Source organism: Tachypleus tridentatus, chromosome 1, assembly GCF_004210375.1.
Source record: "Tachypleus tridentatus isolate NWPU-2018 chromosome 1, ASM421037v1, whole genome shotgun sequence".
NCBI lineage: Eukaryota > Metazoa > Arthropoda > Merostomata > Xiphosura > Limulidae > Tachypleus > Tachypleus tridentatus.
The window spans coordinates 141,802,524-141,821,186 of NC_134825.1; the positions used below are offsets into that span (position 1 = coordinate 141,802,524).

General features: G+C 32.9%; 1 protein-coding gene across 6 annotated transcripts in view; it reads left to right on the forward strand.

Moving 5' to 3' along the window:
• The window catches only part of LOC143225789 (beta-1,4-glucuronyltransferase 1-like), a 33,696-nt gene that overhangs the window by 7,034 nt on the left and 7,999 nt on the right, over window positions 1-18,663 (forward strand). For all 6 annotated transcript variants that reach the window (XM_076455793.1, XM_076455811.1, XM_076455831.1 and 3 more), the window contains exon 2: window positions 10,207-11,358. In XM_076455793.1, the coding sequence (XP_076311908.1) occupies window positions 10,258-11,358 (1,101 nt within the window). In that variant the 5' untranslated portion in view covers window positions 10,207-10,257. The remainder of the gene's footprint in view (window positions 1-10,206; window positions 11,359-18,663) is intronic.

The following is an 18,663-nucleotide window of genomic DNA, read 5'->3' on the forward strand; positions in this document are numbered from 1 at the left end:
ACACACATATATATATTTATTATTATTGACCTTCCAGTCATGCTTAGCTAACATTACATAGTTTGCATTGATGCTGAGCATGTGTACTCGGGTCATGTATCCAGTAATGTAAAACTGACTGTTAGTCTTTCTTGCCTTGGCTGTGTTTTAGTGGACTAGTAGTTTGTAATATAGTCATATTCAGCTATTATACATTATATATATATTTATATAATTATTAATATTTAGAAGTAAATTATTAAACTTAAGCAAACAATTCTCTTTACTTATGACCTTTGTACTCGGCTACTGCTGGACAAAGGTTGCTAATCCTTTTTAAATTTTGTACATGGAGGATTTCAAACAAATTTTTTTTTAGGTTTTCATATATACAGTTAAATAACCAAGAAACATAAATAACTATACTGATACCATTGGATTCCACTATAGTTTATTAAGCTTAGTAACTGAGATGTAGCTACATTTACGAAAATATGAAATTTTGAGCAGACAAAAGACACAACCTTTCTTCTTGAAATCTAGGTTTAAAAGAACATGGCAGCCTTTTCATAAATAAAATGGCTGAGAAAACCACTAAGGGGACATTCTAAGCTATCGATTGGTTATTTACATCTTGCATATTGAAGTAAGTGTATATAAAGGACTGTTTTCAAAAATGGAAAGAGGTGAATGGGGCCACTGTATTTGATTCAGTACATAAGCCATATCTTAGTGAAATAGAGATATGAAGTTCTTATTTTGTATTCTATCTTGTTAATATCAATAATTTTTCTAATTTGTACAAAACTACAGCCTTAGTATTTTGGCATCATAAATATCTAACGGTGCTGCATTCAACATATGTGACTCACTAAAATCTATATTTAGGTGTTATTTTAATATTTGCTTTTAGATAAATAAATAAACTCGTATATATTAAAGTTTACATTATAATATACAATTTGATTCCAAATTTATTGACATAAATACATACAATAGTAGTTCAATAAAATTTTGAATTTGAATTAACAAATGTGATGACATGGCCTTTGACCCATGACCTGTTGCAAAATGATTAAACTATCTATGCATGATAATTCTTCTGTCCCTGGAATTATTCTTCTAAACTTCTAAGCTTTTTCCAATAAATCAAAATATATGTTTTTTGGATAAAAATATCAAACTTTACATAATATTCCAAGTGAGGCCTAATGGATGATTTGACTTTTAATCAAAGTCTGTAAATATAGTTTAAAATTCCATGAGCTATGCTACTAGTAACAGAGCTCTATATCATTTGCTTGTGTGACTTGCCTACACAATTATGACCATTATGCCAGGATATTTTTCCTTTTCTTTACTATATGCTGTTGGTTTGGTTTATATCTATATTAAACATATTTTCTAAATTGTGATAAATTCAGATGCATGGCAGATCAGTTGTTTTAATTCAAACAGATTCTACTGACATAATGGATGCTACATCATGAGGTTTTTCTGTTGTGTTGGTTCTCATATTAAAATATTAATGATTGGTGCATTGGCCATATATGGACACCCGCTTCTGACAATTTGATCTCTGGTACCTCATGTTTAGGTTATGGCAATAGATGCATTCTGTTAGGACAGCACAGGATTACACTTTTAGACCTTCCCACTGATCTTTGTTACCCACAGTACTGACTATGATTTGTTCCAAGCCATTGTTAGATGCTGGTTTTTACTTCTGTAGTACCTTTAGGACAGTCCATCTTTTCCTCTTTGGCCATTTCTGTTGAGGCAGCCATGATTTGACATCAAACACTTAGCTATCCAGAAGCTCAAGCATTAGGCATGAAAGTTATGAGGTCCTTCACTGGCATCAGGGCTTAATTTCTTAGGTTGCCATGTATCAGTTTCTTTCTTTCCTTAATCCCACAATGGATATTTATCAACATAACTTCCAAATTTATTGGCAATGGCATATTGGGAGAAGGTTTAACCCATTTCAATCAGAAGTACCAACCATTACTTGTTTTCTAACCTGGCTCATGAACATGGTTTTGCATCTTCCACACATATAAGGTGGTCTTATCCACTACTTTAGAATACTCAAGATGAAATTCTTTGAGTTCTCAGTACTTTCCTCAAGTCACTACGGGTTTTTAATCTGAAAAGACCCTTTCAGTTCTGTCATTGGTATATTGAGGTAGCATTACATACCCTTTCTCAACATCTATTTGAAATATTAATTTCATTTATCACCTTTCCTTGAAGGTTTAATTTTCATTGCTTCTAACTTATAGAGGTTTGTACTGATTGTGCACAGTCAGGAAGTCAGCTTCAGGAAAAAAATTTTAACAACTTGTAAATTTGTGCATTTCAGAGGTATGCATGGAAAGTGGTTTCTGTTTTTCATTCATTGCTTTTTAGCCCCATAAGATTGAAGAATTTAAAAATATAACTTCAGAATATTGATGATGAAATACTTTACATTTCTCAGTTTACTAGGAGGATGGACAAAAAATTTAGAAGATTAGATGGCTCAAAAATGAATATCTAAATTTCTCATTCTAGGGTAATTTGAGGATGTTTTTAAAGATTTTCTTATATAATTAAAACTTGTATAATATTAAAATTTGATTTATTGTCTGTGGTTTGATGTCAAATTTGCATAACATAATAATTAAATAGTTTAATTACATTTTGAATGCAGCTCAATAAAATGTTATAATATGCACAGTTTGACCTGCCTGCATGCTAAAGGTTAATCATGCACACACCTATCTAATATATACACATTTGCATTCCCATCCAGACTGTGGGAGTCACCAGTTACCATATGGCATTGCAAATTTTCATGGTGAGATTTACTTATTGAATGAAGTATGAAGTCAAAATTACCACATCAAACATTTATAATTTTGTGAAAAGTGAAGCTGAAATACCAGAAGAGGTCTTCAGTCTAAACTCTGAAGATCAGACATATGATAACAGATATTATTCTCAATACATACTATAAACCAGTACTGGTACTGATTGCCAAGTATGGCTGTTACCAGTATTGGTACTGACTGCAAACTCTTCTATAGATGCCTTAACCACATTCACTAGATTATACAGATGGGTGACTATTTTCTTGCTACTTTTGTTTCTTCTTTACCTTTCAGGTTTTTTACCTAGGTTTCAAAGGATTCCACTCTGTGGTAAGTGTTGCACAGGTAGATGTGCTTTTACCAACTCATATTCACACTAGTAATCACTAATTAAGTATACTTTATCTAGGTGCCATTAGGCTCTGTAGAAATGAGATGTTCCATAAGATCCCTATATTGCATACATTGTGGCTGGTTTGCTTTTAAAAATTTAGTGAAATTGATGGTTCATCTATTGCACTGTTCCTCAAGGCTCACCAATGCACAACACCTTCCCAGATTCTACTAGTGGAGCTACAGAGTTCTTACTATACCTGGTTTCTAGATGTTGGGGTGGTGGATTGAGATTGTCTCTCCAGAGCATTTGAGTGAATTTTTTCACTCCTTGAGAAGAGGATAAAGGTGAAGGCTCTTTTGCTAAAGAGCCTGGATGTTTTTTCACAGGTTTTGGTAGAAGAGACACTTTGATTTTGCAAGAGTTTGCTCATAATACCAGTTCAGGTTTGACACTTGGTTATACAGTTGCATTAAATGTGGCCCTTATTTTTGATCAATATTGGTTCATGGAAGAAGGTCTATTGTCTCCTTGTAATTCCAAATGCAGAATGGGTTCATCCTTTGTCCTTGGTTGAGCACAATTTTCATGTCCTCTCCATAATTCTGGAGATGAGGAATTTTGAGTCCAACTGCCATAGAGCAGTGAAATCTTTGATATCTGGTTGAAGCATGGTCAATAATGATGACAGTTCATTTAAAATTACACCTTAAGTACATGAATTAAGTTCAGGTGAAGAGCATATCTATTCTCAATATAAAGCAGTTTTCCCACTATGGTGCTAATCTTCTGTTGGCATATTCATGTTCTATGCAGATATTTTATGTTGAGATAATGCCCTCACCAGCCCTTCCACCTTGCCAATTTGGGATTCTACACTCTTGTGCAAATTAAGTGAAACAAGATGGAAAATTACGATTTTCTTGATTTTTTGCATTTTACTTCTGAGAATCCAAGAATTACTCACAAATTAATACATGATATGACTGCCTTTATTTTTCAGAAGATCATTGATCCACTTTTGCATCGAGCCCACGAGTTGACTGCAATCTTTACTAATTTTTGGATCTCAGTACCACATCTTAATTATGGCCTCAATTAGCTTATCTTTTGTAGTACAGTCTTTTCCCCAAAGTCTTTCTTTAGAAATCGCCCAAAGATTTTCAATAGGATTTAACTCTGGAGAGTTTCTAGGCTAGCCCAACACCTTTATTTTCATTGTAGTCATAAAATTCTTCACAAGTTTTGATGTGTGACACAGAGCCACATCTTGCTGAAAAATGCCAGATCCATTTGGAAATCTCTTTTTCAATTCTGGAACGACTCTTCTCTGCAAAACTTCGATGTACTGTGGTCCTCGCATCATACTTTTTATGATATGTAAGCTTCCGACACTATAGTAGCTGAAAAAGCCCCAAAACATCTTCTTCAAGGGATTTTTTACAAACTGATTGATATGAGATTCTTGAAGTTTTTCACCTGGAGATCTGCAAACATGCAGACTTCTTTGACCCTGTATGAAGAAATGAGCTTCATCACTGAATGAATCTTTCCTCCATTGTTCTTGTATCCAGTTCTTGTATTTCAGACCCCATTTATACCGTTTTTTCTTCAATGAGTTGGTAAGAAGTTGTTTTTTGACTGGTTTCCTTGCTCTTTTAATGCAATTTTGAATGATGTAATATTCCTTGAAATTTCGTCATATATCCCATAAATAGATCGACCGTACTGAAAAACACAGCTAATGATGCTGTCTGTGTGAAAAAATGACTATTAAAGGTAATCAGCAGGTCCAGTGGACCTACAGTGGCCACCATGCTGAAAATATTGTAAAATGACCATTTGTTTCAATTAATTTGCACAAGGGTGTAGCTGTAGTGTGAGAGGAAATATGTTTTAAAGTCAACATTTCTGTAAAAATGTATTTCCAATAATACTTACCTCCTTTCACATTAAGAGTCAATGTTATATTGTATAATGGATCAGTCTTGAAAAAGTGAAAATATCTCAGTGAGGTGCTTGCATACAGAATCAGGATAGAGGGCAGATTGATATAAGTGGAGAATGTCACATGACAGATACTGCTAGGGGTAATTAAATGGGTAATGAAAGACTGGAGCAAGTGAGAAAATTCAGATAAATGCTCAAATTGGCAAAGAAAGAAAACCCTGAGGGTTGTATAGTAGGTGTAATGTGAGAGAGGTAAATATTATTGGAAATACATTTTTGACTTAAGAAATCAATCACTCACATTCACACAAATTATTTTCAAATTAATACAAAATAAGTTGCAGTTTATTAAGAAGAGAAACATGCTGGTGAGGTAGAAGAATGTTGCATGCTGTATAGAGATAGTGTAATGTATGTGTGAGAGCAGTATTTAGTGTTTCCATGGGAAACTTGTTCCCAACTTTGAAGAAAGCAGGATGTTCTGTGAGGTTTTTGTCTTTACTTATTAAGAAACTGTTTCAACAGCTTATCATGTGTGTTTATAATTACCCAATCATTTATTCAGATAGTTCTGTTTTGTTTCAAAGCCCAAAATACATTTTATTTTGCTTAAACAGTTGCAGTTGTTTAATTTCTGTATTTTATATTTCTTACTACATCACAGCTGTTCTTAATTTCAGTGTAAATTTTGATAGTAAAATATTGAATTTGCTTATACTTTGTTAATTCAATCCTACTTTTGTCTCTCACTTTGCTGGTGGATATTCTACATGTTACATTATAATTTGTGATAATCAGGTTATTATATGCTTCATTTGTATTCAGTCTTGGAATACCACAGATCATTTTGATTAGTCTGGACATTTGATCTTGTGTTCTAAGGAAGTGATAACTAAAGGGTCTGTCTTTTTCTCAAGTATTTCTTTTGTGCTGTATTTGTGATACACTACAAGAGATGGCTTTGTTCTATAGTAAAACATGTAGTAGAGAAGTTATATAAGGGGTAAGGTGAAAGAGCCTGCCATTTAACTGAATCACAATCAGTTTTGTATATTTGCATATATTCTTATTAATTTTCTTAGCAGTCTCTTTAAAATATTTTTTGAAAAACTATTTTTTAAATATTTAACTGTTGACTGCTTATTATTCTATATTTTTCTGTATTTTATTGACTAGTTGTCAGTCACTGATTCAGATCATGTGACCTAGATTATCAAGCTATGAAATTTACGAAGGTTATTTCTGCTTGTATATGTTTATTTATGAATAACTTTTGTTGGGAACATGAAAATTACACTAATTTTATATGAAATGTGCTCCTTAATTATACTAAACCTTGTAATATAATTTATTGCTGTTTGTATACCATAAAGTGAAATCTAAGAAACTAGTTTATATCTTGATTATACAGTACCAGTAGTGTGCAGTAAGTATACAACTATTTCATAGATAATGTGTCTTGAATTGTCATATTTCTGATACAGTATTTGACCTCCTCTCACCTACCCTCCCATTTCACATTTTCATATGGGGCAGCTGTGTGATAGAATGAAATAACTCTCCACCAGTAGGAGCACAACAAAACTCTTAGTACATCCGAGTTCCTCTGTGCAGCATAGCCTAACTTCACTTTTAAATTGACACTAGTGATTTTCAGAAGTGTTTTTCACTTTTACAGAATTTTCAATCAGATCCTTTTTTTTTGTGGGAACTTAGTTTTTTCTTTATTTGCAACATTTATGTCCTAAAAGTTTAGTTAGTACATTTTAGCATTACATGTCATAAATTGTAATATTTCTTTTGAGCTCTCTGTTTGGACTTTTCAACATCTACTCTTCATTAAGATGGATTCTGAGTTTCACATTAGATCTACTATCACTACAGTTCCTTCTACAGTTAACCTTACTAAAAACATTTTGACTACTGTGGCTTCATGCCCACACTTGACAACAGGAGATATTACAGCCTTGGTTCATTGGGAGTTAATTATCATGTAGGCTTATGATTTGCCTGTAGCTTTTCCTCTTGTGCCTTCTTCAGAGGTACCTAAACATGAGGATATAGATTTTGAGAGCATGTTTCTACCCCTCTTCTTGTGCAAGACAGTCATGTTTAGCTCCAGTGGCACTGCCAAGGCCTCCTTTTTCTTTCATGAAGTTAATAAAACAAGTGTTATATTTTATATTTGTCTTTCCCCTTTGTGAGAAGTGAGAAGCTTTCAGTACAATCTCTTGTTCTCCCACACTTCACCAAATATTGGAATTCATGCCATTACATTTAAGGACCAATTATGTTCTTGGATTAGTATGTCTTGACTGCCATGTCATATGGAATACCATGTTGTAGTTTACAACAAGTTTGCTTTTCCTTTTTTGTGCTCCCAACTGTTGGATTCTTTTCTGCCTCTGTGGGGTTCTGATCCCACTACTTTAATGAGGTTTTTCTAACTTCAGTTTTTCAATATTTACCTTATGTTTTCCACTTTCTTTCATTCCCCTTTTGCAGTTGACCTTCTGTCAGAGGTTCTTCATAATTCCACTGAGGGGTTTCTGGTGGTGACTGGTCCTGTTTATTTTCTACAGTTGCATGATTGTCCACTTCTGCCTCTTCCCTACCCACATGGCTCCTCTGTTGTTGGGATCTATTGGGTTGGGATGCCATTTTATCCTGCATGCATTTATCCTAACTTCCTCATGGGACTTGTGCATGATTCCGTTATTAAGGCAATGTTGTTTTGGGGATCATCCTGACTTTTTGAAGACCAGAGTTGAATCTGCAAATTTCACATATCTTCCTTTCTTCATTAACTTCCTGTTTTTCTCTATCTAATCCACTTGTTCCCTTGTGTAGTTCTTCTCATCTATCAGTGCCAACACTAAGTCTGTGAGGTTCTTTTGGTTTGATTGTGACAAATACATGTCTGATGGGGGGCCAAGCTTTTGTACATGTCATTGTCTGGGAGTCCTTCATCACAGCCTCTTTGGTTCTTTAGGTTTTTCCAAAGGGCTTATTCTTCATTCTAGCTCCCCACATTCCCTGACTCATTATCCCACATCATTTTCCACTCTTTTGGATTCTATTTGCAGTCAGCATCTGGTCAAGACAGTTCTGGAGCTTTTTCACCTGGAGACTTTAGCACAGGGAGATCTTTTTCAGACAGGTTTGTAGTTCCCAGGAAGTCTGTAGACTTGTGCTCCATAATGAATCACTCTTCTTTGACCTATCTCATTTCACCTTTCTTCAGTGGGTTTTCATTTCTGGTATTGGATGGAAAAGATGTCTTGGATGCTTGCCTCCACACTACCATTTTCTCAGCATTGGTTTTTTTCTTTTTGTTCATTGGCATTACATCAACCAATTCTGGGCTCTACCTTTTAAGCTAGTTCACTGCTCCCAAATTCCCTATTTTTATGTCAGTTGTCAAGGTCTTTTCCTGTCTTCTTCATTCTTGGGAGTTTTGTCTCCATCATTCTATGGATGACTGACTGTTTCTAGCTCCTTCACATTCTACCCCTTTCCTTTACTCACAAGATGGCTTCAAGAGACTTCATGGATAGGTTGTGGATGATCAATGTGAAGTATGTTTTCTCTCTTCTACTCAATACATTAGTCATCTTGGGGTGTTTTTCCTGTTTCAGCTGGGCCCACCTTTTTCTTTTTTGCCTGCAATCTATGGATTTTTTGCTTCAGACTGTTTTATCTACTTTTTCAACTGCGTAAGAGGTTTTGTCTCTTTTTTGGGGGAGGTAGGCTTCTTTGAATGTTCTAATTTCCATCAATCAGGCCCACATGTGGTCCTTAAGTGGGATTCATTCTATCAGTGGAACCTTGATCAGGATCCTTTAGACACCCCTATCCATCTTCTTTCTTCTCTTCATATATATTTTGCCTGGTGATTGGACAGAAACAATTCTATAGTGGGTGTTTGCCTTCATTTTTGTCTGGGAGTGTGCACCTCTTTCTGGATGCTTCTCTTTTGGGTTGGGTTGTATACCAGGACACCCAGGAGTGTTTGAGCCATTTTTCTCATGTCCTCACCATCATCTATGCATCCTCTTGGAGGTATCACTTTGATCTCCACAGCCCTGGTTTCCTCTTTTAATGACACCTCCTCTTTCTTGTACCCCTTTTATTCACCTTCATCAGATGTTTTAACTTGAGTGTGCTACATCCTTCTGCTCCTAAACACCATCTTCATGCATGGCTTTTGTATGGCCTCTTGGCAGGTTTGAAGGGCTTTCCCAGTGGGCTGCTTCCCTAATTTCCCATTTCTTTCATAATTTCATGTTTGATTACTGGTGTCAGTGGTATGTTTACTGCCATTGGTATTTTTTATCATAGCTTTCCTCAGTCTCACCCTACTTCACTTCCGTCATCACCTGAATCTTCAATAAGAGGCTTTCAGTATCTACCTTCACTTTCATTTCTCTCTTGTTTCTCTCCTTTATCATCTTTCCCATTTGGATAGCCTTTCATGTTCTATCCAGGCTTTCTGCTGTTATGTGGGGTGTACTGTTCCATTCCCTGGTTCCTGTTTTCATTTATTCATTCATTGAAACCCTTTTTTACCATTATGGGTTAGATTGACTCATCCTAGCTACTTAACATCAGGGATCCATTCATTATTTCTGAGTCCCCTCTGTGATACTGCCCTACTGTAATACTAGTATTTATGCTCCTATTAGTGAAAAGTTGTGGGATGATTATTTGCATGGTATCATACAGATGCGTTGTGTGAAAATGAAATTATAGGTGAGCAGTACACAAGTTAGAAAAAGCTATTCTATGCAAACAGGTAAGAATCTATCAGAAATGTTTTCTGTGTAGGAAAATATTAACATTGAAGTTTTAATATCTTTTATATTCATACTACAAGTATAATGCTGAACTTAACACATTTACTATGTATGTTTACATGTATATAAATAAACATTCATATATACATTGTGTAATCTTGATATTTTAGATTTTAGTCTGTAAATCTGTTATAAAAGTATATCACCATGTAATCTATGTCAGAAAGTTTGCTGTTATCAAAATATTATACATTTGTTATTCTTGTATAAAAAAACTTTTCTTTTACTCTAGATTCTGCCATCCATGAATTGCAAGTAGGCAAACATATTTTATTCCTGAGAGATGACATACCTTCCACGTCAGGTTGGATCATATTTTCTACTCTGCTTTGTCACATTCAACATCTTGTTGGCTATGTTCAACATGTTCACCTTTAGAGTTAGTTTTCAGCAGAGCAAGCCATGTTCGGCTGTATACATGTTTCCTTCCACACCTGTAGCCATATTTGCTGGAGGGTCTTTATCTTCCTTTAACCATACGCTTCCTCCAGTGAAAAATTCATCCTCTGTAGCAGAGTATAAACTAGAAACAGAAGTCAGGGGCAATTATGTAATAATCAAAAACTATCTTCGTGCTGAATTGTCTCCAGGAGTTAATGAAAGTGTGACTTTAACCACTCAGGCAACACTCTCTTTTCTTCACCATGCTGAACCATTATGTAAATGTTGGGATGGGCCTATTTCACTTGCTGTGTATGCTCCCAGTTCTGATCTTTTAATTGTTATTGACAGAATTTTGCAAATGATACAGTGTGGACATCTTTGCGTTAAGCGTAATATCACTTGGCATTTAATTTATGACACTCAGTTCCCTCCAGAAAATGATTTGAAGAAACTTAGGACTAAAATATTTGATTGTGAAGCTCATGACAAAACTCCTAGTTTAAAAACAAGTTTTCGTAAATCCCATTCATTAACATATCCTATAAATATTGCACGCAATGTGGCTCGCCAAAATTCTGCCACATACTTCATAATGGCTTCTGATATTGAGCTATACCCTTCTTTGAATATTGTGTCAAGATTTTTGAATATGATAGCCAAAATGGGCAAAGATGCCTATAACAAAAAAGTTTATGTTTTACCAATATTTGAGGTATCAAAATCTGTAAAATCTCCTACAACTAAAACTGAATTGCTGAATCTTATTAAACAAAAAAAAGCTGTTTTCTTTCATAAATTTATCTGTGACATATGTCAGCATTTCCCAGGTAGAGACCAGTGGCTGAAACAGGTTCCAGCTAATAATACACTAAACATATTTACAACTACTAAACGACAACATCCTTTAACATCGTGGGAGCCCATTTATATTGGAACTAATAAGGAACCATTTTATGATGAGCGTTTAACTTGGGAAGGAAAGCAGGATAAGATGAGTCAGGTAAGACGTGCAGTATAAAAAGCAGTAATTATTGTCGATTTTGATCTACTTTCATACTATTGCAAGCCAGGTTAATTTGTAAAGTTTCAGTGAATGTTTTGTATTAAAGCTGTTATATATGTGATGTGTTTTGTGTTTTTATTTTACATTTATATATAGATGTAGTCATAAAATTAATGTTAGACTTCATATCAACTGTTAAGTCAGTATACCTGTTAAGTGTTTCAGTACCCAAAAAATGTTTTATTTTTCTGTCGTGATTATCACCAATACCAAGATATTAAATTCTTTCTCAGCAAACATTTTTAAGAAAAATAATAGTTGCAACTTATAAAATTTTTACTTTTTTTTTTTAATGTGGTGAAATATTTCAAATTTGTCCATGCCATCTTTTGCTTTTGGGTAATTCATTTTATTAGTTTTTCTACGAGATAAAGTTTGTTCAGTATTTACAGGTAAGTTAAAAAAAAAAGTCCCAAATTTAGCTTAACAAAACTACTAATTCTTTAAACTCTTTCATAACGGTAAGAATGACATATGAGTTAGTCTATCCATTTGCACTATAACTTTTAATACAGCAAGTTTATCATCACAAAATTTGATAGATGTTTAGTAAATATTACAAGTATTTTATGTAAAAGAAATCAAATTTTTTAATGAAATATTTTTACTAAAGATTGTGTGAAATAGTCTGTTTTATTACTGGTCTGAGTGCAAAGTTATTTAATTAAAAAAACTATTCTTTGTTCCAAAAAATCAAATATTTATGTAAAGTCTAAAATCTCTTGAATACATTTCAAACATTTATATTTTATTATTTTCTATACTCTTAAGTATGTGAGGTCTGTTACTTGACTAACCTTGTATCCATTTTAAAAAAGGAAATATATTTAAATGCTTTTTTATACCATATATTTGCATATATATTTATTATATTGTCTTTCCTGTCTTGCCTAGCCAGCATAACGTAGCTTACATTGATGTGGTGAATGTGCACTCAGGTCACCTACTCAGTATTATAAAACTGACCTTTAGTCTTCTGTATCTTGACTATGTTTTAGTGGACTAGTATTTTGTATTATTGTTCTTTTGTGTTGACCATAAACAACTAAAGCTTCAGTGTACATGCAGAAGTACATTAATTTTAAAGCCACTTTGTTAGGAGTGCAATGATAAACATCACAGCATTTTTGTGACACACTAAGTATTAAGAGAAAAAAATGTAATATTTGAAAAAAACCAACAAAACACTTATGTTTTCAACAGAATAATTTTTAATCCCTTTTTGTATATGAAAATGTTTAAGAACAAATTTGAACATTTACATTTTAAATACCAAGCAGCAGTTTATGATACTACTTATTAATGGTAAAAGCTAGCTGTAACAATATCTCCAGATGTTGGAGAACATATTTTCACTAAGTACACTTATCCCAGCAACACCAGCATGATACTTTACAGCTTTTTGTTATCCATTGGTAAATTAATCTTATGTTCAATTGTTTAATTGTGGGATTGCAGATTACTATTGGTTATAAACTTTGACTTGATCCTTTTTTAAATTAAATTCTATTAGGCTCAGTTCTTGTATCCCACCTGATGATGCCAGGTAAACTTGGTGAAATGTTGTGTTTAAAAATCACCAAAAGAGTTAGTATTTACAACCAGTAGAAACCTGCATGAATCTAAAACCAGGTTATTATTCAATAAATTACATAAGTTTAGGTGATAATTATTAGGAAATTGTAGAAATAATTCCAGGAGGACACTGAAAAAATTATGGGTTCTGCTTTGTAAGAGTGAAGCTTCTTTTCCTTGTATGAAAAAAGTTTGGTTTTAAATTTTCATAAAAAATGCATTATCAAATAAATCTTCCAGAACAAGGCTTTGTAATGCAGTAATTTTCAACAACAGAACAAGGTATTAGAGGTTTACTTTGTGGTTCTTTCTTGATAACTTCACATGAAGTTGAAAGGTAGTTTCAGCATTTTGTGCCAATGAACTTGGTGGTGGTTATCTTTTTCTTGAAGTGGTATTTTGAATCTAGGACTTAGGGCAACTACTTAAAGGAACAAATTTTTAATCTGTTTATTTATATCTCTTCTTGATATCTTCTGAAATGGTATTTTTGACATGCTTGATAAGTAAAGCATGTGTCCTTTAATTGCATTATCTGCAAAATTTAAAGTTTCATTGATTAGGTGAGATTGTAGGATATTGTTCACTACACAGTACTTTAGTTGTTTTCATCATTAACTCTAAACCTGCACCATAATCTTGATGTTAAAACACCTTGTTCTGACAAAGTCACAAAATCTTTTGTATGTTTTCTCATTTTTGGTTACTTAAGGGCAGCTCTTACAACAGTCTGTTCAAGGTAGAGTTTTGATATCAGTTGTAAGACAATTTTTATGAAGCTGTAGTACTATATTTTTGTTTTAAGAATGTTGGCAGCAGAAATGCTCTATCAAATATGCAATAATCTTTTGGTCCTAGCATAACAGTCTGAACATTTGGCTTACTTCAAGTCCTCCCTGAATAGCTGATATCAGTTTATGGGAAAAGTAACCCATATGTTAACGAAACCCAGGTTCTTTTGAAGCTCTAGCCATTTTATTTACATTATCAGTCACCAGAGCTACATATTGAGTAAAAATATCATAGTTCTCATTTACAGCATTAGTAAGTGTGTGACCAACATTCATACTTATGACAGGTCTGTAGAATAAGGTATGTCATTTTTTATACAGTGAGCTGTTATGATAATGTACCTTTCTGCTGCTCTTAGCATTTGTCCATCATTAGTTATAATCACTGTTGCATCTATATTTGGTTCCTTCAGAACATTTCATTTAGTATCAGCATACATGTTTTACTGAAATTCATTCTTGATGGAATGCAATTTGGTTTCAGCAAATTGATCATCTTTGTAAAGCAGTAATTTTTTACTTCAGAGCAAGAGCAAGGCCTGAGATCCTACACACTAAAACCTCATACTGTTTTGTTATTAGCTGTACTCTGGAAGAGCTAAACCTAAGTTGCAATTTGAAAGTGCCACACAAATCAGTTTTATTAGTTTTTTCTTTTGTTTTTGTAACATCTTTTAATATTTCAGGTACAGAAGAATCTTTTATTTCATTTTCATCTTTCATATTTTTTGGTGGTGTTTCCTATGAATATATGTAGCCATATTTGTAAGTCTACCAGTACAGTGCACTTGAGTGTAGCATATTTGGCAAATGCAATGGATTTATCAACCTGCTTTGAGCATAATGTTTCAAAGGAAAACCAAACTGTTTCCACACTGTTGACATAGTTACCTGAAGAATTTTCAAATTTAACTTTCATAGTCCATTTAGTAGTAGTTTTATCTGCATGGTTGGTCACTATTATGAATCCCATGAGAATACTCATAATATTGTGAGAAGTCACAAGAAAAAACATATAAGCTCTAACATTTGTATTTTTGTTTGCTACATGTGTTGTTGAAGTTCAAAACAGTATTTCAATATAAATATGTATATTTTTTCATAATGAATCAAGATGTTATGCTATTTCATCGTAAGTTGTACCATAGCATAAAACACCACAATATACAATGCAACAGTCAACTGTTCTCATTCCTACTTCCTTTACTTCATTTTTTGATGCATACTATCTGATGGCTGAAGGTATTAAAATTTGTGAAATCCTCAGATACAATTCACACTTGTAGTTTCACTCTTATATGTAAACTTGGTTTAGAGCTCTGTTGTGTGTGTATGAGTATATAGAAGATTAACACTCAGCAGTGAAGTAAAATAAAATCAGAAGGAAGGATTGCATTAAAAACAAATTCAAACTTCTGACATAGTTTCTAATAAACCAAAAATTGAAGATGCTGCACAGGTTGAAAAGATCCCCCCCTCCACACACACACACACACACACACACCAAAGAAAAAAATATCTGTGATAGCAATGACTACTTCATTAAATTTAATTTTAAGTTCATTTTTCACAGTAAAACTATGTAGAGAATTTGATGAACCTCAGCAAGACAGTGGCAACAGGTCTAAGAGAAAAACATAACCTTTTGGAAATTTAACATTAAATAAAAAGGATTTTGGGAAGTTAAAAAGGGTACATAATGGGGCAATGAAACTTGAGAATAATACATTTAAGTTAAGGGAGTATGTGTTTTTATTTCATTCCATGTTCTTGTTGTTTTGTTTTTTTTGGAATTGAACTAAAAAAGATCAGGTTTTTGTTTTGCTTTTTGATAGCCTATACTTGTATGTTAATGAAACATAAGTTTTTTAAGATTTATTACAATATTTGTGCTCCAAATATGTTTTACACATCTTGCAAATCGTGGTGTTTGTTTCCCATTTGAAAAGCTGCACATGTGGGTAAAACTCAACGTTCACTTTTAATATAATGGAACAAATATGAATAATCTTAATGCTAAATATTATTACCCAAGCAGGATATTCTAAACTAAACTGTTAGGAATTAATCACACTGTCTTTTACATTTCAAATGGTGACTTAGACTAAAAATGATTGAAATGAGCAGTAGTTACTTTTCTCAGTGGATAGTATAAGTAGCTCAGAGTATGAGCTCTGAATGAATCAAAGAGTACAATACAGTTAACATTTTGAAAGTCCATAAAATAAATTGATAGATTAAGTTTTTCTTGTTTCTGGAGACAGGTGTTTTTGCTTGTACTTAATAGTTAACTGTTAGATACGTGGATTTATATGTGATATGTATTATTTCAGTAAAATACCAGTAAAGAATAGGAATATTTTCTCCAATGTTTTGATACCTTATTCAGAATAAATCTGATAGAGATCAGCACAAACAGGATTCCCAGTACCATATAGTAATCACTGATTAAAATACAAGATAACATGTGAATAAATTTGGATAAAAGATACGATTAGAAGTGGAATTAACTTTGGGAAATATTTTTTTTAAAACATTTAGCCTGAATTATCTTGGGCAAATCACTGGAAGTAAATGATAGGTTTTGGCTATTAACTAGTTAAGAATGGAAACATTTAGGGCAGGAAAGGATGACAATGCCAAGTGTAAATGTCATTGTTTTAGGTAAATCTCTTCTGAGGCATGTGGATAGAATAGGTTGTGGGATAAAGTAGGAGAAAGAAATAAGATTTTGTTATCCATGTGCAGGGTTGAAAGTCATAATTAACAGATCAAATGTTATAGTAAAGGGTTCTAGTAGTGAAAAATTATTTGTTCTGCACATAAAGCTACTTTTATAGGGAAGAGTTGGTCATAGAAAGTAGGCGATAAGTACATGAAACATATAAAGGCATTTAAAGAAAAGGGCCATAACTTAATTCTGTTATGGATACTGCCACAAGTTTAGAAGTGAGATTCCAAATAAGTCACTAGGACTGAATGTTAGGTTGAGGTTAATATGCAAGGGCAAAGATATTGATTGATTGGATTTTTAGGAACAGTTTGATGGGAAAAGTGAGCTTTCTTGAATAGATGGTTTTCACGTAAATAGTGTAGTGGCTGGCTTATTTGTAAGAACTATTAATTTAGATGTAAGGGCAACTTTAAATTAGATTTAGACAATGGTGAGAACCAGGGTCAAGTAAATGTAGAAAAAAGAAGACGGAGAGAATAGCACCATGTACTAACAAAGTAAAGAAATAGTTTTGAGGGTTGGCTAAATTTATATTTTTGTAATTATAGCAAATTTTTGTAATGATGAATTTTGATGTTAAGGAAATATGAGACTGGATTAGATGTAGACAATCTAGATGGTAGAAATATTTTTGAAAGACAGGGTTATAGGTTGTTTAATAGGGATATAGGATAAGTGGTTTTACATGTGAAGTGTGAGTTGTATGTTGTGTTAAAGTGAGGATATCTAAAATAAGAGAATAGAAAAGAGGATGAATATATTTGGGATGTTTGTTGGTTGATATAGAGGTAGAAGGGTTTTAATTGAAATTTGTTATGCACCACCAGGTGAGACTGATGAAATTAAGGAGAAACGTTACAATGCGGTTAAGATTCCAGCTGTTAACAATATTATAATTGAGATATTTTAATTTTAAGCATTTAGATTGAGATATTTTAGAATCGAATCTTGAGGGAGACAGATTTTTAGAAAACATTTGCAGTGGTTTTCTTCATTGGATAGGGAACCTATTAAGAACAATGCTGTTTAAAATATGTTATGAACTACTAATACAGAAGTAAAGGAAACATCTAGGAGCAAGTGATCATCATTCATTCAAGTTTGTTTTACTGCACATCAAGGTTTTAAATGATGAGATTTTGGTTATAAATTTCAAAAGATTGTATTTTGGAGGTATGTGACAAGAATTATCTGTTGTGAATTGGGCTACTTAATTAAATTTTGATACTGAATAGAGGTAGAACATTTTAAAAGTAAATATTGAAAGCTTGAAGATAGTTATGCTTTTTAAATAAATAGGTGGCTATAAATGAAAGTAGAATTGGTTCTTTAAGAGTATGAATATAATAGATTGAAGAAAGAGTAAAAAATATTAAAGTTGAATCTTAGGTCTTTGCATTTGTTCCAGTTGAGATGGAGTTACTGTCAGTTTAGCTGAAATATGTATGTTAATCATGTGGTAGTTAAAGACAACTAAATGTTTAACCTTAAATGAGTATGTATGAACACAATTATTGATGTAGGTAATCTAGGACTGGGGATTCTATCCTGATAATTAGATCTAATGTGAAAGTATGATACAGACAGCTATAACTATCATTGTTGCATACATGTGTGTTTTTGGCTAGTTACTTGGGCAGCTTAAAAGCCACATCTGTTTAAGTAGAGAATTGGACATGTTTGCTCCTCACTTGAAAAAAAGTCAATTCTTGAAAATATGCTAAATTTGGAAACAGTACCAAGTTTAGCCAGATATGGAAAATCTCCCAAATCTGACATAAAATACTAAATATTTATTTTTATATGAATTATAGTTCAATCACCATACATGAAAAATGTTCAGACTAAATTTTTTGTGTGAAAAATCTTACCTCCCATGTAGTAGTTAACAATACATGTCTGTAGTAATTAAGATATTAAATGTACAAGAACAAAACACCAATAGTATAGTGGAAACTGTACTGTTAACATTAATAGAATGCTAACAATATCACTAACTTTTCAAGCATTTCTTTATCATTTCTGCAATCCTCATATTTCCTTGTAGCTCTTATTTTATTCTGATTTCTTTACAATATCTTTTTTTTTTCAGTGTCCATTCTATAGATTTTAAATGAAAAAACAAACTTGAATTCATGTGTA